The sequence below is a fragment of the Zalophus californianus genome, chromosome 3 (assembly GCF_009762305.2).
Source record: "Zalophus californianus isolate mZalCal1 chromosome 3, mZalCal1.pri.v2, whole genome shotgun sequence".
Classification (NCBI taxonomy): Eukaryota; Metazoa; Chordata; class Mammalia; order Carnivora; family Otariidae; genus Zalophus; species Zalophus californianus.
In genome coordinates this window covers 30,042,072-30,065,274 of record NC_045597.1, presented here as the reverse complement: position 1 = coordinate 30,065,274, position 23,203 = coordinate 30,042,072, and the positions used below count along the sequence as shown (strand labels likewise).

General features: G+C 38.6%; 1 protein-coding gene across 7 annotated transcripts in view; it reads left to right on the top strand.

The window, feature by feature from the left end:
* Positions 1 to 23,203, top strand: part of SCEL (sciellin) — a 302,338-nt gene that overhangs the window by 211,685 nt on the left and 67,450 nt on the right. For 5 of the 7 annotated variants that reach the window (XM_035726891.1, XM_035726893.1, XM_035726889.1 and 2 more), the window contains 8 exons: positions 2,280 to 2,341; positions 3,049 to 3,166; positions 5,968 to 6,027; positions 9,446 to 9,514; positions 14,599 to 14,667; positions 15,474 to 15,515; positions 16,730 to 16,810; positions 19,054 to 19,119. In XM_035726891.1, coding sequence (XP_035582784.1) covers positions 2,280 to 2,341; positions 3,049 to 3,166; positions 5,968 to 6,027; positions 9,446 to 9,514; positions 14,599 to 14,667; positions 15,474 to 15,515; positions 16,730 to 16,810; positions 19,054 to 19,119 — 567 coding nt within the window. The remainder of the gene's footprint in view (positions 1 to 2,279; positions 2,342 to 3,048; positions 3,167 to 5,967; positions 6,028 to 9,445; positions 9,515 to 14,598; positions 14,668 to 15,473; positions 15,516 to 16,729; positions 16,811 to 19,053; positions 19,120 to 23,203) is intronic. The other 2 variants (XM_035726890.1, XM_035726892.1) reach the window with 2 other exon arrangements.

Sequence of the window (23,203 nt, the reverse complement as noted above, 5' to 3'; positions counted from 1 at the left end):
TCTCTGTGATGATAATGCCGTGATTGACTACATTGGTGGTTAGTCTTAGGTTGGGTTCCTAGAAGCAGTTCCTGAGAGGAATGTGGGTGCCTGTGACTTACTGAGGGTAAGCTCTCAGGAGGAAGGAGAAAGGGAAGCAGGGAGTAGAGGCAGGGGGAGAGGCTGAGCAAGGATATGCTCTCTGTTAGTCTAGCTTCGGCCTGATCCCATAGTGAGCTCTGAAGCATAAATCACCCGCAGAACTCGTTCTACCTTGAGGCAAGAGATCCACCTTTTGCCCTGGGTCATTCTACCATTGGCTGTAAGTTGTAGTGTGTGGGGTGGGTGTGTAACCAGGTAGCCCCACCAGGAATCATGAGCCCATACTGCCAACCCTGAGATAGGTAGAGGGGACCTGGTCTGGGCACCAGCACATTCCACTTCTTACCTACTCTAGGATCGGAGGATGGACATTCTAAAAGAAGGCCCCAAGGAAAACAATGATGTGATCCAAATGAATGTGTCTTTACCACTTCAGGTCCTACAGCAAGTTATTTTAGGAGATACTTTTGCATCAGAAGGTGAGAGACAGGGGCTTTTAGAACCCCTGAGTTAAACCTATGAACAGCTGCCTGATAGTATGGTCTTAAATCGGAATAGCACTTGTAGTTTAACGATTGATGTTTATGTACGTTATTCATTTAATCATCACAAACCTATGATGGCAGGTTTCATTAGCCCATTTTACAGGGACATTTTGTGGTTCAATTACAGAACTTTTGTTTTTAAGATTTTATTTATTTATTTTTTTGAGAGAGAGAGAGAGAGAGTGCATGTGCACAAGCATGGGGGAGGGGCTGGGAGAGAGGGAGAAGCAGACTCCCCACTGAGCAGGGAGGCCCACCTCAGGATCATGACTTGAGCCCCTGGGCTGAAGGCAGATGCTTATCCTACTGAGTCACCCAGGTGCCCCTCAATTACACAATTTTGATGTGATAAGGCTGGGCCTACGACTTGCCTCTGACTTGAGATCTAATGTCCCTCCTTCATTTCATCCATTGTATGGTTGAATGGATTCTGCAAAACACCTCATGCCCCACCTAGGGGACCAGCCATCCCCATTTGCTCAGGACTTTTTCAGTTTTAAAACTGAAAATCCCACATTCAGGGAAACCCAGGGCCAACTTAACTGTTAAACAGAAAAAGTAGTGCCTAGGGCCTATGATACCTTTAGAGGCCTACAAAAAGGTTCTAATTTTAATTCCTTTTAACAATGGAAGAAAACATATGAATATTATAATAATAATGAAAGTATGCTAATTAAGCCAGCCTGGATAACTTTTCATCTTTATATTAACAACTGTAAAATATAATTTTTAACTGTGTGGGCATGTGCATGTGTGTGTGTGTGTGTGTGTGTGTGTGTGTGTGTCTGTGTGTCTGTGTGTCTGTGTGAGTGTGAAGGAAGAAGCCTATGAAAGCAAAAGTGCCTAGGACTCACAAAATCATAATGCAGCCCTGAGTTCACCTGGGCTTCCCCAGAGGCACTCTGCATACTGTGCTGTGAATTCCATATCTCTATCTCCCTACTGACCTGACTAGACATTTCTCTTACTCATCTTTTTGTCTCCAGCTCCTGGCTTAGTGCCCAGCACACTATACACACCCAATGCCTATTTATTGATTGAATAAATGAGTTAATTGATGGCCTCATTCAGCCGATTGCTTGATAACATTGGGGACATTCACTGCTCTTGGCCTCAATTTCTACATCTGTAAAATAAATACATTGGAATAGAAGAACTCTCAGGTTCTTAGGGGGCACTTGATGTCATATATTTGTGATACCAGGTCATGGGACTCTCTTAATGTCATTGAAAAATGTCAGTTATCAGATGGTTTCACTTATTTGTGGAACATAAGGAACAGCATGGAGGACATTAGGAGAAGGAAGGGAAAAATGAAGGTGGGGAGATCGGAGGGGGAGACGAACCATGAGAGACTATGGACTCTGAGAAACAAACTGAGGGTTTTAGGGGGGAGGGGGGTGGGGGGATGGGTTAGCCTGGTGATGGGTATTAAGGAGGGCACTCCTTACTGCGCGTGGAGCATGGGTGTTATACGAAAACAATGAATCGTGGATCACTACATCAAAAACTAATGATGTACTGTATGGTGACTAACATCACATAATAAAGTAAAATTAAAAAAAAAAAGAAAAATGTCATTACCAATGAAATAATCACTTGTAAATTCTTAGAGTCATTGTTGTGTTTTTCCCCTCCTTATTTTTCTTTTAGATCCTTACTGGAAGGCAGGATGTCCAATTTTACCTCGCGAAAAATGTCTCCCACAGGAAATGGTAATGTAGATAATATTTTCATTACTCAGAAAATTTAAAAATCTGAGAAAAACAACTCATAGCTCTTAATTCTTTTATATAGATATGGAATGCTTAGAAGCAACTGCCAACATTAGGCTTAAGGAAAAAGTAGGAGTGCGATAGGTTTTATTCATGTAATTGCAATGCAAAGATTTTTTAAAAAATCAATAAAAGTGTTCTTTTGTGTGTGGGACATTCTGTGCTTCTGACTCCCCTGAGATTAAAGAATTCAGTTACTTATAATCAAAAGCACCAGAACTTCTTGACTATCATTTATTAGGTACTTGTAAAGCAGTCTTGTGTGAACTTCTTTTTTTTTTCTCTTGTATGTACTTCTGAAGCATATATATATATTTTAATAAAATGGCCAACCACCAAACCATGGCTTGGTTTATCCCATGCCCGTGGCTCTGTGTTCCCAGGTGCCACACAGGACCTCGTGAGCTGTCCCGGCAGTTTCACTTGGCACTGGAGCAGTTTCATATGTTATCTCTGGTGCTGGGGTGTGGGATTTGTTCTCTCTTACCCGCGCATCCTATTTTGAAACCGTGCTGAACTTCTCAGCCTACAAGATGGATGCTGGCCAATGAGATGTGCCTCTCAAGACACCCAGGTTAACAACTCACACTTGACCCCATGAGATTGCATCTCCCAGTTTTTTTTTTTTTCATTTTTTCTGTTGATAGATATGAAGAGTACCACTCAGGGGACCACACTGAGGCAACAGGGTTTTCATGAGGTTAACAAAAGAAGGACTTTCTTACAAGACAACAGCTGGATAAAGAAACGTCCCGAAGAAGAAAAGTAAGAGGGTGTGGAGAGGGTGGGTGGGTGGATGAATAGAGAGAGCTATTCTCTAGCTGGGGAGCTAGTGGCCATCTAGAAGGCAGGTGCTTTCCTTAAAACATTTTGTTTCATGGCCTAGTGTTTGGTAAGATTTAGTAGGCATACATTGGTTTTAAGATTTTCAAGAATATTTCTACCATTTTTATTATCCACGTAATGAAGAGCATGTGAGTCATTAGGGAGAAAAAGCAGAGTTTCATTGTTACAACTAGAATGGACGTTTGTGTCTTTTTGATAAACTGAAAAGAACACGACTTAGCAGTTTCCCAAAAGGTAATATTTAATCCACAGTAGGGAGACTCCTCATGCATGTTCATCATGTCAGTTGAAACAAACAAATAATAGTATGATTCCTAATTTACAAATTTAATAATAATTTATCTAAAATTTCTATATGTGCAAGTGAAATCAATATATCCTCACCTCATTTTAGTCACAGTGGTATATATCTCTATCAGGTGGGTGCTAAATGTGGTATTACTTTGCAAAGGAAAACATTTACCCTCAAGAACGTTTTGTCTGTTTTGAGCATTGCTTCTACTAGCTCTATGTTATAGATCTGAAAACTACACTTGTAGGCATATTGCCTCATGGCCAATATAGATTTATAATAGACATTTGTCTAGCCCAGATATATTTATGATAAATTACATATATACATATGCATATGTTTTTTGATTCCCTCTTGTGTACAGGTACATACTTTACATATAAGGCATCTTTAAATCTCACAAATCACACAAGGTAGGTATTACATCCTCTATTTTATAGAAGAGAGATCTGAGGTTCAGAAAAGTTAAGTAACTTGTCCAATCCACACAGCTATTAAGTGATGGAGTTGAGATTTTAACATGACCTATTGTCTATTACACCAACGGTTCTCATTCAGGGGCAGTTTTATCCCCACGGGATGTTTGGTAAGATCTGGAGACATGCCCAGTTATCAAAATTAGGGAGTACTCCTGACATCTAGTGGGTAGAAACCATGGATGCTGCTAAACATCCTACAATGCACAGGGCACTCCCCACGATACAAAATTATCAAGCCCATAGTGTCATAGCGCTGAAGTTGAAAAGCTCTACATTACAGGATACTTACTCTCAACTAAGCAGGATACTTACTACTAAAGTGCCCATATATAGTTATTTGAGGAACATATTTATAACTGTTAAATGAAGATGTCTATTAATTTCTGTTATTAAATCTTATTATTTTAAGGGAATATAGAGGTATTTAGAGACTCACATTGACTTTTGGAGTTAACATTCTTGGACAATCATCATTTCCTTTAGTAACACACATTTACTACTTCTCTCAGAGCCCTTATATGGCACTTCTATTTTTCTATAGTGGTTGAGTGATGTCAAATGTGAATCACAAATTCTGTGTTGCAAATATTTGCACAGATGGGTGAGGATAGAGATGTCTAAGACAAATTATAATTGGTAGGAATGATGGTTTTATGCCAGGCACGCCTCCTTTATAAAGGCCCAGGGAAGCCAGTTTGGATGGCATGGCAGCTGCTGAATGAAGGCAAAACGGGCTCCAATGTTTCCCCCACTCCTACTGGCCCAGGTCTGGACTGTGTGTTATGATTCTTCTTCAGGTCAGAATGCATCTGGTGTCTGCTACTCTCTCACAAGTTTAGGGAACTGGATACCAAGAGAGATGGAAAAGTTCTCTTGGGATTTTTGAGGGTGTATATTTGCTGGAATTGTTTCAGTTTCACTGTTCATCTTTCTTTTTAATTATCTACCTCAGTTTCTTGTATAGCTTTATTATAAATAGTTCCAGAGTGTTGCGTAACATTAGGGGAGCAGAACCAGGAGCAATGTGGTATTTCAGGTTTGGCTGGGTTGACATGAAAAAGGTTCGGGTACTTGGTTCAAGGCCAAAAGCTCTACTACATGTTTTGACATTTCCTAGTTACCTGTACTTTCAGGTCTGCTGTACAAAGTAAGAAAGACACTGTTTGGAGTTTTATGTATGAAGGTCTATGTATGTAGGAAGGGTTATGTATGAAGGGTTAACTAGGAGGAAAAGCAAAAGTTTGAAATAAAAAGATCTGGGTCCTAGATCCATGCCTGTCACTTACTAACCTTTTGGTCTTAGGAAGTCTCTGATTTTTTCTCTGATCAATTTCAAAATCTCTGATCAATTTCTTCTTCTGTGAATTGGGTATGACAAGGTCTTCTTTGCCTAAGTCATAGGATTATTTTAAGGACCAAACAGTTCTCATGGTTCAAAAATGGGCCAAATATCCTGTGAATGATCCACCTTCTTAACCATAAATTTTGGTACTTATTTTCCTGCTTTTTGTCAAGGAAAACTATCAAGTCCATCAGATGAAAATATCTACATATAAAAGACTTAGTTATATTTAAGACATGTTTGTGAAAGCTTTTGCCTTCCTGCAGAAAAGGACTCTTACAATGTACACAAAGTGGATGTCCACATACATGTTCCCACACTCTGATAGAAAAATAAATAAATAACACTCATTCCATTGTTGAATCATATGGAAATCTCATGGGGTATATGAGAATAATGATCATTTGTACTGACAAACTTGTTTCTTTTCACCATGCTCTTTCAAGGGGAGACTGGTAAAAATAAATGTATTGTTGTGTTCTTACGCCTGCAATAAGATGAATTAATCTTGCTCTAAATTGTGAGCTCTTTCCTGTCTCCCTTATTTAGTGCTTACCAAATACTGTGGTAACTTTCCATGTGACTTAGTTTTGTTCTTTCTTTACAGAGATGAAAATTATGGTAGGGTGGTGCTCAACCGACATAACTCCCATGATGCCTTGGACAGGTGGGTGTTTCAGACAAGTTACATCATTAGCAGAAACACAAAGACAATAGTTTTGAGAGAAGACTTGTTCAAGACAGGCTGAATATTTGTGGCTAGCCTCAGGCTTTCCCTGGCATTCTGGAAGACTCTGTGATATCATTAGGAGTTTCCACAGAGCAAAGTCTGTGCTTCTCCAGCTTCATGCTTCTAGAACCACAGCTTGGAGGTATAGAATAACCAATCCATGGAGGTAGCCCTCTGGATGGGAAAAAGAAAGGGCTGCCGCAGAAATGTGACCAGATAAGATATCTCAGAACCTTAGGAAAAGTAACCCTAAAATATAGAAATAACAGCAGAGTTCACTTGCTTTATGGGCAGTACACTTCTTTTTAGAAACTCCTAGGTTTGTGAAAAACCGTTAAATGATATTGAGTGGCAAAAAGACTGAGGCAAATTAGTAGAAAAATTCAGACAAAACTCATAATCACAATAATGTAAATAATCTAAGATTGATCAAACAAGTAGATAATACTCTTGTTAAAACACATTTATGTTCACACACATACAAACAACCACACCCATCAGAAGAACCTAAGTATTTATCAGACACAAGTTTTATCTGGTCTAGTAGCCTGTGTCTGTCTGTCACCAAGATGTATATAGTAAAGGAGTGTGATTATCTTTTATGGCATGGACTTTAAAAAGTAGACACCTTGAATATTTTAGAAACTTTTATTTATTAATTTTTCTAAACCCTTCTAAACCTGTTCACAATTTTGACCTGTTATAAAGGTACTGAGCTTAGAACTCTCTACACAAAGTATCTGTTTGGTTTTCTGGTTCGCAGCCTTAGTTCATCTGACTGATTGTTCTGTGATTACCTTTGCCCTCTCCTTGGTTGTCATGATTTTGAAGATTACAGCCTTGTTCTCAGGTGGCTCTCACCCCCAAAGGGAGTCTGATCATTTTAGTCTAGCCACACATGGAAATTGCTCCCTCCATTTTACTGGCTAACTCCCCTACGTATACTGGCTGGAACAGTACATTGAACTTTTATCTTCAGTAACAAAATTGTGTGAGCCCGAGATGTTTTCCCCTTAACCCATAACTAGCGTCTCAAAATACATGTTCCTAGAAGGGTAGTGCAGATGATTTTCCTCCTTGCACTTGCTCAGATGGATGCCTACTTTGCCATTTTCTGCCCTTTCACAGAGGCTGTACCCACTTGGTGGACACTTAACACCATTTTGGAACATCTGCTATGTGCTGCCATAGTGCTAGGTGCTGGGAATACGAAGATGCATAAGATACCACCCTTGACCTTAGGGAGCCTTTACATTCTGGAAAAACATGGATCCATAGACTACAAGACTAAAATTTACCATGGAGGTGCTATTGTAGAAGTGTGTGAGAGCGCCTTGGGAGTAGAGACGAGAGAGCCTAACTCTGCCTGAATTAACCACAGATGGCACCCAGAAAATGGTCTTCCATGTTGGTGCTGCTGTTCGAAGGATGAGGAGGGGTTTCTGAGTTGGGAAGGGCAGCTGGCGGGCAGGAAGCAGGAGAGAAGTGCTTCCAGCACAAGTGGCTATGTGTGCAAAAAGCTCCATGTGAGCAGAGACTGAAAAGGCTACAGGAAAGGGAAGGTAAACAATATAGTGTCCTCACCTAGATAACAGCTTCATAGTATGCATGAACTAAGAACTTTCGCTATGTACTTCTGCCAGATCATTTAAACCCGTCGAATAAGCCTGGCAGCAATACTTGTAGAGATGCCTACTGTGAACCAGACACTGGCCTGAGGACTGCGAATAAAACAAAGTCCCTGCTTCCATAGAACCTGCCTCCTAGTTGAAGGTGGAGGAGGGGAGAGACTGAAAATAAATAAACACAATATAATATGTTATGTTGCCATAAGTGCTAGGAAGAATAAAGCCAACTAATGAGACATAAAGTGATGCTGTCTGAGAAGGGGCTGTTTTACCGAAGGGAGTCAGATGGCCCTTCAGTGTCTGTTTGCATTCATGCATTCAATACAATGCTGGGCTAGACCATGATTTCACTCTGAGGTTCCTTTAAAACTGAGGGAATTGCATTAGGCAATTTTCATTACTTTTTTCTCCCATCAACGGACACTGTTCCCTCTGCTTCTGTTTGAAAATGTTCACGGCTATTTATCTTCCAAGGCCCAGCTCAAACTGTGCCTTATCCATGAAGCCCTTTTTGATTCTTTTACCTAGAAATAAACTTTCTCACCTTAGAACTTCCTTCCCTTTCCCTGAACCTCTTTTATGACAGTGGCCACTATTTGCCTTTGGGTGTACATATCTAATTTTTCTCTCTAGCTCTGTGTGAGTAGATTCCATAGTTTTTTATTCTTGACTTCCTCATAGTCATCAGCACAGTAAATTATATATTGTTTACCTTCAAATATTTGCTTAATAAAAGTATACTATATCAAGTTAAAAATTAAATTTTAGGTGCATATACTGTTTTAGTGCTTTTTCAGATTCAGTATCTTTGATCTGTCAGCTTCAAATGATGCTTTGAAATGCAAACACAGTAAATCATGGTATAATTCATCAGAGAGCTTGCTTTTCCTGTATCACAGGGTTATATAAGGCATTAAACAGCCTGTTTTTGCTGATTGATCAGTCTGATCAAGATATTCCCATTTGCTTTGATGATCTTGATTCCTACTATTGAACCTCCTATCCTTTCTTCCCTTCTTTTCTTGTCTTCTTCCCTCTCCCCTTTGTTCTGCTCGCCTATCTTCCTCAACTTTCTTTGCCTCCTGTCTCTTTTCTCCCTACTTCTCCTTACCTCCCCTTTCTTCTCCTCTCTTCCCCACAGCTCTCCTTTCTCTCTTCTCTCACTCTCTTTTCTTCATTTCTTTCTTTCTAGCTTTTCCTGTTTCCTTCTTTTCCTTTCTTCCCCCTCCCTTCAGTTCAGCAAGTTCTTTTTTTCAACCCTGTCCACGGTGCTGAACTTTAAATAAAGCTATTTGTATCCATTGGTGAGCTAGCTTACGGTGCTACTAAAGTTCTGCAAACAAAACATATCTGATTTTAAGGGATTAAGTTCCTATGATGTAGAAGTCAACAATATTGATAAGAGTACACATTAATTGTTAACCACTTTGCATGCCATGTTGTTTGTTTTGCCTATCCTTTATCCCCAATTTGAATATGTTACATTGTAGTTAGAAATAATTGGACCTAGAGAAGAATTCCTTTATTAGCAGGGGGAGTTGGGTTAGCCATAATTTATTCTATCCAAATCAAAACCTTGGAAGATTTAGATACTCTGAATCTGTCTTTCCTTGGTAACATGTACAACTCCTACCTAAATAGGCCAAAATTTTACTAAAGACATGATAGATTTTATAAACTTTTTTTGGTAATTTATTTGATCTTTCTGTAATTATTTTTTGCTACAGGAAAGCAAATGAGAGAGATGAGCCAAAAGCTATGATTAGTCGGTACAGATCTGATGACACTTTAGACAGGTAAGGTGTTTTTGAACCATGTAAGCAGGATGCAAAATGTATATGAAATCCCATTTTTTTAATCAACCATGAGGTATTTAAATGTTTGCCAAAGTAAGTTTTGAACCATGATATTTTATCCCCAGGGACAGAAGGGCTATTCAGATGGAATCATCTTCAAAATTCACAAAATCTTGACTCAACATGCTATTTTCCCAAAATCCTGCCAGTAGTAGATTGATAAGAACAATTTTGAAGAAACTGGTTTGAGTATAAGTAGGGTGGACACTACAGGGAATCTGTTCAGTTTAAAATGGAGAATCTAGTTATTTTTGTGAATGAGTAGTCAGTTCTTATTCTAACTTTTGGGCTTTCCATCCCATTGGTGGGAAAAACAGCAGTTTCTATTTTTATAGAGAAACTATAAGTTTTACTAATAACATAGTTTTGATCCACTGTAGTATAAAGGCTCTTTACTTTAGAAAGTGAAATTACTCTTGTGGGTGGCACTAGAGTAACCATATGGCCTATAGAATGGGTCCATGGGGCTGTGCCTGTTGTTAGTTCCTTCCTACACAGAGGAAAAGGGCTCCTCTTTATGGAGAAAATTGAGAAATGTCTATTTATTTTTTAAAGTAGGCTCCATACCCAGCATGGAGCCCAATGCAGGGCTTGAACTCACAACACTGAGATCAAGACCTGAGCTGAAATCAAGAGTCAGATGCTTAACTGACTGAGCCACCCAGGCACCCCGAGAAAGGTCTATTTGGATTGAAGTGTAAATGCTACAAATCACATTTTTATCTTATATTTGGTAGAGATACTTAGTAAGCATATATAAAGTGCAAAGTTAACATTTTTAGTTGGAGTCTAGACAATGGACACCCGAGGCCACTGACAGTTGAGGTCACTCCCTGTAGCTAAAGATATGCTGCTATTGTAGACAAAAAATGCCACCTGCTGCCTTTTAAGTAGACATGCTGGAATTTATGGTATCTAGTGGATTCTATATTCAGTATTTGCCAGTATTAATTCATGTAGGAAATGTACACACTTCTGTACTAGTCATAGGTTTTCAAGCCAGTCTCCCTTAATAGAGGCTAATCCTCACTGGTATGCCCAAGGAGTTAACTTCTCTCTTGTAATTAATAGCCTCACAAAAAATGAGTTTGTAGAAGTATATGTACAGGATCTCATCTCCACAGCACTGAGTGGAGGGAGGAGTCAAAATAAGTCCATTCATGTTGGCCTTGTGGGCTGTCCTGTTGCACCGTTAACTGAAGATGGAAACCCTATTTCTAGGAATGAATCTGAAAGTGAGATAATTATGCCTCAAGAAAGGTAAATGTGTGGGAGACCTAAGCCTTTGTAGGCTGTGGATCTGAAGGTCTATGTTGGGCCAGTCATGACAGAGCCTTGGAACATTAGTAATGAACTAGACCAGACTTCACAGGCTAACAAGGTGAGTCATTCTCAGCCTCGGCTGCAAATTAGAATCACTAAGAGAGCTTTTAAACTTTACCGATAACTTGGTCCCACCACCTCTCACCCTCAAAATTCTGATTTAATTAGTCTGAGGTGGGACTGGGACATTCTTAAAGCTTATGAAGTGATTCTAGTATGCATCCAAAGTTTAGAACCACCAATCTAGCCCAAATCCTTCTTCATTTTATATCCTAGAAAATGAGGCCAGAGGTGACCTACTTTGTTTACACAGAGGTTTAGTGGCATGTTTGGTCAGCTCATTCCCGAGGCAGTCCTGAGTCCCAGCAGTATGCCACATCTCTCTAAGTGTGGAAATAGATGTGAGGGAGAGAACTCAGAAATCGGTAAAGAAAGGCAAGTCCTATCAGGAGTCAGACTTTTCATAATGCTGGTCACTCCAAATGTGAGATAGGAAATAATTTTAGGAGGAAGATGACCAAATATATCTGGTATGCACGTATGTATGTATTTCAATAATGCATTTATTTTATTTTTTATTTTTATTTTTTTAAAGATTTTATTTTTAAGTTATCTCTACACCCAACGTGGGCCTTGAACCCACAACCCTGAGATCAAGAGCAACATGCTCCACCAACTGAGCCAGCCAGGTGCCCCATAATAATGCATTTATTTTTAAATGAATATAAGAAAAGTACTGACTTTATATTTGGAGTTCTCTTTTTAAAATATATATGTAGGTAAAAGTGTGAGGTGTTCTAAAGAAACATAAGTAAATACTAATGTATGTAGCATGCAATAGGGCCCAAATCCTCCAGGCCGACGAATGACTTATTTGGAAAACCTAGGTTATGGTGCCCTCTTGTGTTCTCTTGTGGAAGTGTAACTTTTCCTCTAGTTCTTTTGATCATACTGCTAAATGACTATATTTGAGTATTTCCTGTCTCCAAGACTGACACTTATCAAAACAACCTATTTCACATCATAAGTTGGCAGAAACTTAATTTTCAAGGGAAATACAAAGTTAATCTCCCTAAGTAAAAAGAAATTGACATATGTATTGGAATGGTAAGTTAGAGTTCTCTCCATTATTACTCATAGACTGATGCCCCTAGTGGCACAGAAGAGATAGTGAAAGTGAAAACCAGTAAGCGTAGGAAGACCTGTTGACTTAAGGTGTGAATGTTGAAACAATCACTCTACAGAATCAGATGTCTGACATTGGGCCCTACTGGAAAGAGTTTGGAGATACCCTACTTCTTGGCTGGATGGCCAAGAGAAAGTATTCTTGAGACTCCATTCACCATCTCTGAGACTCCACGTTTTCATCTATAAAATGAAGATAATTACGCCTCCCTTGTAAGGATATTTTAAAGAGTAAAGGAAAATGTATATAATAAGCAGCAAAGAGTAGGTAGCTATTTTTATTATTACATGCAGTATTGCCCACATAGGCTTACACTGTAGAATTTTGATTAACTTCATTTAATTTTAACATCAGAACTTGCCTTGATATAAACCTTGAGAATGTTTGATATTAAGGTTCTGTTTGCTTTAGACAGATTGTTGTTTTCAGCAAACCAGAGTAGCAATTTCCCAAGATTATTTTTATCTCATGTTAGGGTCTCATGACAGCTATAAAGTCTGAGGAGAGTTTCCAAGGAACATTTAAGATTAAAGATTTAGGGTCACCTGACCTCTTACTTAAGGTACTCACAGTGGTTTACTGTAGAGCCTTTTAAATATAAACATTTCAGAGGCTCAGTAGCAGTTAACGCTGGTGATATAGTCACAGTCCTTGGCCTGATCATCACCTTAGACATGAGTTTTTTATACATGGATTCTAGGAGCCTGTACAAGTTAATGCCTGGATTGTGAATGGTTTGTTGAGAATATGGAGTTCTGGAAGATTTCAACCTTCCTTCCTTTTTCCATTCAAGTGTTATCAGTTTGTGGCATTATGTGCTATAAACAAAAACGTGTTTGGAGTTGACTTATAGCCTTTTAATGTATTAGAGTTATTTACCCAATATTTTAGTTACACATATCAAGGAATTGAAATCATTTTAAACTCATGACAGTTAAGTCATATGTTTTTCCCACATTAATTTTTTTTTTAGAGTGAGGCAAAGTTAGTGCCCATCTTTCCAGGAATAGTTTATATAAAGCCATGTACTTAAGCTGATGGTAAAATTGAAAGTTTAGAGAAAGTTATAGTAGACCCATAGTGTCGGATCAACAGAAAGGTTTTTCTGACCTTTTGTTTTCCTGAGCCTAATTTTGCTACATCCTTGTGTTGTGCAAGCCTGCAGAATGCTCCAGGGGATAGTCTCATGTCTTAGGAAGAAACTTCTTCTCTGATGTGAGTGAAGGAGAGTCTGCAGTCATGAGAGCCCACCATTGGCATGGAGACCATGGGATTTGTCTTTTCTGACACAGGGGACAAATACACCTTTTCCAGATGTGACCTCCGTGAGGAGACCTGGTATTTGAGGGATTAAAACCTCTGATGGCCAGTAGAGGCTATTAACCAAATGTGTTAGTCAAAGTAAACTAATTCACCAGGGTAGAGAACTCTTTTCTAGTTCCCTCTCTTGCCCCCAAATCTATTGTAGTTTAGCACAATAAAAGATTACCGTTCACTCTCTTCAGGGTCCAGTGTGATAGGCTGGAAGACAGGGGATGTCTCAGCTCCATGAAGTGACTCAGGAACCTAAGTTCATGTTTGGATGCTACCACCTTCAACCCATGCACAACAAGACCATAGTGGGAAGAGGAAGAAAGAGCAAGGAGGATCACACAAGAGGTTTTATAATGGGTCTGATAGTAGCAAACAACATTTCTGCCCACATTCTTTAGTCTAGAATTCAATCACATGGTCCCAACTTAACTGCAATGAAGAATGGGAAATGTGGTCTTCCTGTGTGCTCAGAAGGAAAAGAAAACTAGTTTGGCAAACATATAACAATATCTGTGCCACAAAATATCTAAAAAATACTTGTCTTTCACTGATGTCTTTTACAGACTTGGTAAGCACACTGTCATTGACTGGATGTATAGTTGACAATACAGGGTTTATGGGTGCTATGCAATCGAAAATTCACATGTAACTTTTGACTCCCCAGTACTTAACTACTATAACCCACTATTGATTGGAAGCCTTCCGATAACATAAACAGTTGATTAACACATATTTTGTATGTTATACATAACTGAATTCTTACAATAAAGTAAGCTAGGAAAAAGAAAATGTTTTTAAGAAAATCCTAAAGAGAAAATATATTTACACTACTGTACTGTATTTATCGAAAAAATCTGCATGTAAGTGAACCTGTGCAGTTCAAATCCATGTGGTTCAAAGGTCAACTGTATTATTAAACAATAATGAATATAAAATAGTGGGTTAAATGCTCAATGAATCGGAGCATCTAGTAGAAAGGCATAAACCGTAAAAATTCCAAACTGTATTATAGCCTCATAAATAGATTTTGTCTTAAGTAGCTTTTTTTTAATTGCAAAATATTCTAAAATGTAACACCTGAAAACAAATCTCTTTACCAGCAAAAGGTTATATTGTGGAGTTATTCTTTCATGAAAGAGGTCTGAAAGGACTTTAATGATCTAAATGTTCATCCAAACTTGTGTCTTGTTTCTTTACAAAGGATCTCAGACAGAAATGATGCTGCTAAAACAGATAAGGCCAATACCTTGGATAACCGACTAACCAATAGGTACCAGTATCTATTGACTTTGGGAAAGACCCAAGTACAATATTTTTCTGAGCATAACTTATTTACTTACAATTCTCATGTCCTACTTGATATATTTCTGTAAATTCTTTTCCTCTATTTCTTAAACACAAAAATTCTGGAGTAAATACCTTTATTCCTCCTCATGGTTAGAGAAATAGAAAATCTTTGTTGCCTTGCTTAATTTTTTTAAAAGATTTTATTTATTTATTTGTCAGAGAGAGAGAGGGCACAAGCAGGGGGAGGGGCAGGTAGAGAGGGAAGCAGGCTCCCCACTGAGCAAGTAGCCCAATGTGATGCTGGACTCAATCCCAGGACCCTGGGATCACGATCTGAGCCCAAGGCAGATGCTTAACCAACTGAGCCACCCAGGCGTCCCTGTTGCCTTGCTTAAAAAATTGAGAGAGTTCATTGCGTCAGGTCATCTTTCTCACCACATTCATGTTTTTGTTTTAAGTTATCCTGGTGGCAAGAGTATGAAATACATGTAAATGCCCATTTTACATTCTTATTGCTAAAGAAAATTACTGAACTCAACAAATAAAAACGTTGAACTTAAACAATAACTGAATTTTCTGAAATAAAATGATTTCCTTTAGAAGCTAGTACAAGACAAAAAGATCATGAAATCACCTTATCAAATTTATTCAAATACTGATGCTTTCTTTCTCTTTCTCTCAAATAATGTCTAACTTTAAATAACAACTCTAAATTCATGGACAGTTGCATATTGATGCAAGTATTCATTCTTTGTTGCTGCTCAAACTTTTGCCTTTTTTTCTTTTTAGCAGAAACATGTCCACGTTTAGATCACCAGAAGCAACAAAGATGTATGTGTTTTTCTGACTGAAGTTACATTTTAAGAATAAAGTGTATTTCTTTGTATGAGTTCAAGAAAAGTTAGGGTATATGCCCCTCAGCCCAAAGTTTCATTATAATAAAGCCCCACTCCTGTTGCTTAGGCAGGGTTTAGTAGAAATAAGAAAATGGTCCATGAAGCTTTAAATATTTACTATCTGGATTTTAACAGAAAAAGTTTACCAACCTCTGCTCTAACCAAACACCTGAACTTAAGTCATTCTTTTCTTCTTTTCTTTCTTTCTTTTAACTTTTTGTCTTATTTTTTCCTTTTTATTTTTTCTTTCTCCAAATTTTTATTTAATTTCCAGTTAGTTAGGATACAGTATAATATTGGTTTCAGGAGTAGAATTTAGTGATTCATCACTTACATACAGCACTCAGGCTCATCATAACAAGTACTTTCCTTAATGCCCATCACCCATTTGATTTTTAATTTTTTTCCCCCAGAGACCTTTATTTTTCCTTGTTCTTACGGCCACTAACTTTCTTCCCCTATGTCACTTGTCTTTCAAAACCCCCATCACATTACAATTCAACTGAGTCATGAAATCATAGGTTTGCTAGCAATCAATTTAGATGAAGTACATTTTCTCTGAAACGTACTACTGGTGATTATAAACAGCCAAACTAGGTGGATTTTTGAAAACAGAATTGGTTTTTAAATTTGTATTTACAAATAAAGTCATTTTCACCTTGGACCACACCTCTCAGTCGTTGAAACAGGCTTGGTCCTTTTTTTGGCAGGGGGGAGGTCTATGTATATTAATAAATGCTAAATAGAGATTTAAAATGGTGTGATTTTTTAAATGTTTTCTTAAACAATCTAATGCTCTTAATGCAAAAAAATTGCAATATAATTCTGTTAGTCATAATATACACAGGAATAAATATATAATATGAATCCAGAGCACATCAGAATTCATTGGTCCGGATTTCAGACACACGATGTCATATAATGAATGATTTCATTCAGTTCCTTCCATTCTAGTTACTCAGATGAAGGCCTGACGATTTATAAAACGGTAAACTAAGGAAGGACTTGTTTTCTGTTCTTCTTTTGTCCATTGAAATATGTTGTGGTGGGTAAAGAGCAGGTGGGAATGTGAATAGATGATAAGACCTTTCAAAGGTGGGACAGCATAAAAAAGTTTCAAGAATGTGATTTGTGGCTGTGATTAAACAGGCAACCTGGAGTTTCGTTCAGTGCCAACACCACCAGCACCCCAGCTCCCACCTCTGCTACAACTCCTGTAAAGAAAAAGAGGTATGATGGGCTGGTTGCATCTGTTTCTTGCTGACATTCTGTAGAGGATTGTCCTTTATTAATTTCTGGACCAAACAATCCACCAAGACCCCCGGTGGCATTCAGAAGTTGGTCTCTCATCTTGTTGCCTCCTCCCTTTCCAGGGATCCAGAGCCACTGGATTCTGCTGTCCTCAAACTTTGTTCCTTTTCCTCCTCACTTCCATTTCAAATGTGCAGTCTTGGGATGCCTGGGTGGCACAGTCAGTTAAGCGTCTGACTCTTAATTTCGGCTCAGGTCATGATCTCAGGGTTGTGAGATCCAGCCCCAAGTGGGGCTCTGCTCTCGCTCAGTGTAGAGTCTGCTTGTGGATACTCTCTCCCTCTGCCTCTGCTCCTCCCCCAGCTCACACTCAAATAAATAAATAAATAAATAAATAAATAAATAAATAAATAAAATCTTAATAATTAACAAACAAACATTCAGTCTTTTCTCCAGGTCCCTTGGGGTCTAGAATATCTAAGTAATGTTTTCGATGAGGGAGCTCAGCAAAGAGTAAGCTACTTCAGGTAACATCTTTAGTAGAGTCCTACTACAGGGAATGCCTTACCCTGAAAGAATTATGACTGTGGGGTGGCCAAATATTGCCACACTCCTGAAATCTGCCTGCATCTTTGCGGCCTTCTCTGCTCTGTAGATTGGGTTGACCCTACTTCCAAGTACAGAGTCGAAGTCCCCATATTGACACTTCTATTTATCTAGTAGGCATGGAGAAGTAGCTAGACCTATGGTGGCAGAATATTCTTCATGAGACAGAATGTAGATGGTCGAAGCAATTTTTGCTTGTTGGAGAGAACACAGTGCTAGTGAATCATGATCAAATGGAAAACAAGCATTCATGAATCTTAGTGCTTTTAAAATGTTTTTATTTTCTTTGCCTGCACCGAGGACCGTGCCTAGGTTGGGTAGGTGCTCAATGTTTGTTGATTGCCTGGCTGATTGCCAAAACGCTCCTGCAGTGGGAATTCTGGTTGTATCTGTGAAAATGTGAGTCTGAGAAAATGTGATTACCTTTCTCTTGGACCCAAATTTCACATCTCCTACCCACAGCAAGAATCTTTCCTCTGAAAGGCTAGGCATAATTCAGGATCATTGAAGCCAGCAATAAGACTCTACTTTTGTGATATACATTGGACTAGCTCTTGTGAGTAGAACTGACTACTTACATTGAGTTGAAATCTGCTTTGATTTATGCCCATCTCTTCTTAGTTCAGTCCTGTGGTACCTCAGAGAACAGACCTGCTTCAAGAATTTAAAGCCAGCTCTCCTGGCTTTTTTATCCTCGCCTTTCCTTCCCTGGACTTTCCTCTGACATGTCACTCTCTTCTAAACATCTTCGTTTTTGGTCCATATTTAAGTCTTTCTGACATAACCCCTAAGCTATCTCTATCAATTAAAATTAAGTCCTGGTAATGTGAAGACATCTTTCTAATTGGATATATATGTGTTTGTATATATGCATATACATATGTATGTATGTATACATAATTGAGGTTAGCATTAGTGGGATGTTCACTTATGTTTTCAATACTCTTACTTTCAGAGTTTTCTTTTTATCATGGAGCTTTTTTTAAAAAAAATTATTTATTTATTTGACAGAAAGAGAGACACAGCAAGAGGGAACACAAGCAGGGGGAGTGGGAGAGGGAGAAGCAGGCTCCCCGCAGAGCAGGGAGCCCAACAGAGGGTTTAATCCCAGGGCCCTGGGATCATGACCCTGAGCCGAAGGCAGATGTTCAACAACTGAGCCACCCAGGTGCCCCATTATCATGGAGCTTTTTTAAAAACTCTAAATATAGAGTGAGCATATAGTTGGTTTTGATTATAAAATATTTCAGGTGTGCAGAAAATAGAAAAAGAGGTGTGTTGATGATAAACACCCATGAACTCACCAGCTAGATTTAACAAATACTATTTTGCAGATTCTCTTCATATTTCTTTCTAATGAAATGTCCACATTTTAGTGTCAAGAAAACGGGGAAAGGAGCTTACTTGCGGAGCAGAGAGCCTAGACCATAGTATAGTTATTTTAGTTATTTCCTGTTGAGTTTATGAAATAGTTTTCATTTTATTTCCAAGGCTTGTAGAAAAGTCATCTCAATTCCTTTTAGCTGTCAAATTACTTTCAGCTTTTCCTGGTAGACATGTGGGTGGGATCAGGTCTTTCAAGTGCCATGTTTATAACTGATGTCGTTTCTTAACAGACAGTCCTGGTTTCCACCACCTCCTCCAGGTTACAGCACCACCCCAAGCACAGGAGCAAGCAGAAGGTAAGGGAAATGTATCAGATGTAATTGCTATGTAACCTAATGGAAGAATGTGTGGGATATTGACAATGTATAATTGCAGGAGCTTTGGAATAAATTGGAGGAGAGCTTGTGAATTCTGAGAGCTGAACAAGACAGTGCTCAGTGGGAGTGAGGTCAGGCTACCAGTGCCTCTGAAAGGAAATCTGACAAGTTGCGAGGAGTAGGTAGTTGTGTTAGTTTGCTAAGGGCTGCCGTAACAAAGTCCCATAAACTGGGTGGTTTAACAAAAATGCTTCTCACAGTTCCAAAGGCTAGAAGTCCAAGATCAAGGTGTCAGCAGGGTTGGTTCTCTCTGAGGGTTGGGAGGGAGACTCTGTTCCACATTCTCTCCTGATTTCTGGTGGTTTCCAGACACCGTTTGGCATTCCCAGGTCTGTATAAGCATCATCCAGATCTCTCCCTTTATCTTGACGTGATGTCCTCCCTGAGTGCATGTCTGTGTCCACATTTGCCCTTCTTAAGGGGACACCAGTCATATTGGATATGCGGCCCATCCTACTTCATCCTATATGACCTCATCCTAACATATCTAATTACATCTGTAATGACCCTCTTTCCAAGTAAGGTCACATCTGAGGCCCTGTGGGTTAGGGTTTCAGCATTTGAGTTTTGGGGGCACACAGTTCAACCCACAAGTGGCAGAGGAGAGAATGGAACGAAGCACCAGGCAGGGCTCCACTGTGGGCTCCTGGTAAACCACCGCTTCCAGGCAGCAATGAACCCAGATGACTGGATGGGAATATGAGTTGCAAGTTCTTTGTAAACTTTAAGGAATAAGTGGGTGTTTTCTACTTTTATATTTTTGTTGTTGGGATCAATAATTATAACTAAAATTATAGACCATGTGCAGGGCACCTTGTTCTACCAAATCCATGCTGGGAATGTCAACAACCATTTAACTTAATATGTGATTATTGTGTGCCAGATATTGTTCTAATATCTTGGGGTGTATCAGTGAACAAAACATGGAGCCTACACTCTGACCTTCAAAGAAGCAGACACATGTGCAGAACTCCTATCATCTATGCCATCTTTAACACACAAAGAAAAATAAGTCTCTGATTTGGTTTTGCTTTAGGGTATCCAAAACTGTTGTTGTCTTCAATCCTCAGAATATCTTCACCAAATATTTCCATGTTCCAATGGGACTTATTTTCCCAATTTAACCATTGGGAAAAAGAGTTATTAAACTCTTTGTGCTTATTTAGCATTAGATTGTTTTATTTCCTAAAATTGTCATCTGTTGTGTAGGCTTTTAATGTCTCTTTTATTTCCAAATAATGGAAATATTTGGAAATAAATGTCCTTTATTACAATTTAGGTTGCCTCTATAAGGATGTAAATAAATTCAGTTGATCAATAGACACAAAGAGCTCAAGTTGCTTTTTTCACACATGTTGCATCTGTCTCTCTCTGTATATTTATATATCATATATTATTTATATATGTATAGTTATTAAACACATTGAACAATCACAACTTGGAATTACATCCACCTTCTCTTAAAATATTTTCTTTTTAAACCTCCTCATCTATAGATGACTTCCAACTATATGAACTGCCAAGTATGGATTATGTTTCTCGTTTAAAACCTTCTTTCCCCTCAGGCAGTATTTAGATATGTCTCTATGAGTGACACCTTTCATGGAGCTACCTATTGAGGAAAATATTATCTAGGAGTTTTGCTAGTTACTATTGTTTCCTGAGGATTTTAAGATCCATCCAATTTGTCTTGATAGATAATAACTTGTACTTAGGAATATTTATTACTTATTTCTAAAATCTTATGTTCATCTTCTATTTATTATTCCAATATTGATGTAAATTATCATTACAATAAACTGGTTATATAACTGTGTAAGAATACAGAAGGATTATTCATGAGTTAATATCTCATGCTTTCAATGCCCATTGAGCTTGTGCATCTCTGTTTGCACAGAACTGGTAGAGCTTGGCTATATGCCGTTACAATTTATGCATTGCTGGATGTAATTTACGTGGAAGATAAAATGAGTCACAGTGCTCCTATTTCTGGTTCCTGGATCAGATCCATAGCACCAGAACTAAAGGAAAGAGAAGATTATTGGACTAAGTTGATCAGTTTAGATATCCTTTCCTTTTTTAGAGGCACAGATTATTAATATAATGGCTAAACTGAAAGACTCCTCTTTGAGGATCAGCGCTAATGTCATGCCAAGCTTTGAGGGAAAGGAGGGAATAATAACAATATAGCAATGCCTTTGATTTCTAAAGTGCTTTTCTTTGGAAGAGCTCAGAGTAAAGCTTCTGTTTCTCACCTTTAATGCCAGTGCATTCCTAGGACTGAAAAGAGACTTTTCAGTGAAGAGCTGAAAAATAGAAGCAATTATTAAATGATAAAAGGAAGCAAAGGCATCAAAAAGAGATCTTTGTTCCCAGAAGTAACACAAAGAAAATGAAAATAGGTCAAAAAATATAAAAATGGGAGTGTGATTTTTAATACTAGCTAATAGCTCAATGCTAAGAATATTTCCCCCATCCCTCACTTATACATTGGTCCTCATCTCTTTTCCCATGCTCCTGCAAGAGAATTTCCCCTTAATACTGATACTCTCGCTCTTCTTCCTGTTCTTCATTTTGTGAACCTTCATTTTTCCCATCACCTGATCTTTTCCAGAGATTTCATTCTCTCTCACACACCTGTCTGTACAACACATTTGAAAAGACCACCAGACTTCCCAGCCATTGTCAGAGTGGGTCCTTTTCTTCAACTTTCTTCCCCCTTGACCTCTCCATGGCCTTTGACACCATGGATCACACCATCCCTCAGTTGCTCCTTTCTTACAGAATATGGCAAAATCAAACTTAGTTGTGTTTGGATTGAAAACTTGTGTTGGCATCGTGTTTGGATTAAAATCTATTAGCGGCATGATGTAAGCGGCCTTACAAAGGGTCTCAAGCTCTTTTACCAGCAGAGGAAGCCATATGCTATCATAGCTTTATGTGTATTTATACGTAAACGTATACCTATACCTATGACTACATAGGACCGTGTTTACGTCTCTATCTCTTTTGTTTCTACACTTATAACTACACCTACGTGTAATTCTGTGTACAATTAACAGAAGGCTGGGGGTGCCTGGGTGGCTCAGTTGGTTAGGCGACTGCCTTCGGCTCAGGTCATGATCCTGGAGTCCCAGGATCGAGTCCCACATCGGGCTCCCTGCTCAGCAGGGAGTCTGCTTCTCCCTCTGATCCTACCCCCTCTCATGTGCTCTCTCTCTCTCTCTCTCATGCTCTCTCTCTCAAATAAATAAATAAAATTAAAAAAAAACAATTAACAGAAGGCTGGTGAGCTCAACTAGAGAGTAAATGAGAAAATCTAATTTTCTAAAATAACCATATATTATAGCCTAAAGAAAAAAAGCAATTTCTTAAAACAGTTATCCTTTTATGTATGATATACATTAGTCTTATGACGAGAGGTTAAGATATGGGTGATCTGGGCGCCTGGGTGGCTCAGATGGTTAAGCGTCTGCCTTCGGCTCAGGTCATGATCCCGGGGTCCTGGGATCGAGTCCTGCATCGGGCTCCCTGCTCCTTGGGAGCCTGCTTCTCCCTCTGCTTCTCCCTCTCTCTCTCTCTACCTCTCTCTCTCTCCTCCTCTGTCTCTCATGAATAAATAAATAAAATCTTTAAAAAAAAAAGATATGGGTGATCAAACAGAATTTTGGAGGTAAGAGTTAAATGTCTTTGAAAGCCTCTTGCCTTTTTTTTTTTAATGAAACAAGATTAAAGAGAGAAGCTGTGATTTATGGTAACAAGACATAGCATGTAAAGTTTGAAACTTAAATAAAACCTTTTCTAGATGGTTTCTAAGGCAGTTCCTTGGTCATTGGAATGGAAATATTCTCCGACCTTCTCTTCCTTTTCTTGCTGATAAGGGAAACAACCAGCATAGTATTTTGAATGACCAACCTATGTCAACAAGGTTATATCTTTTGAAATCTTCTTATCAAATGCCCCAGAACCTATTTCTTTTCATTTTAATTAAGACTGAATCAAG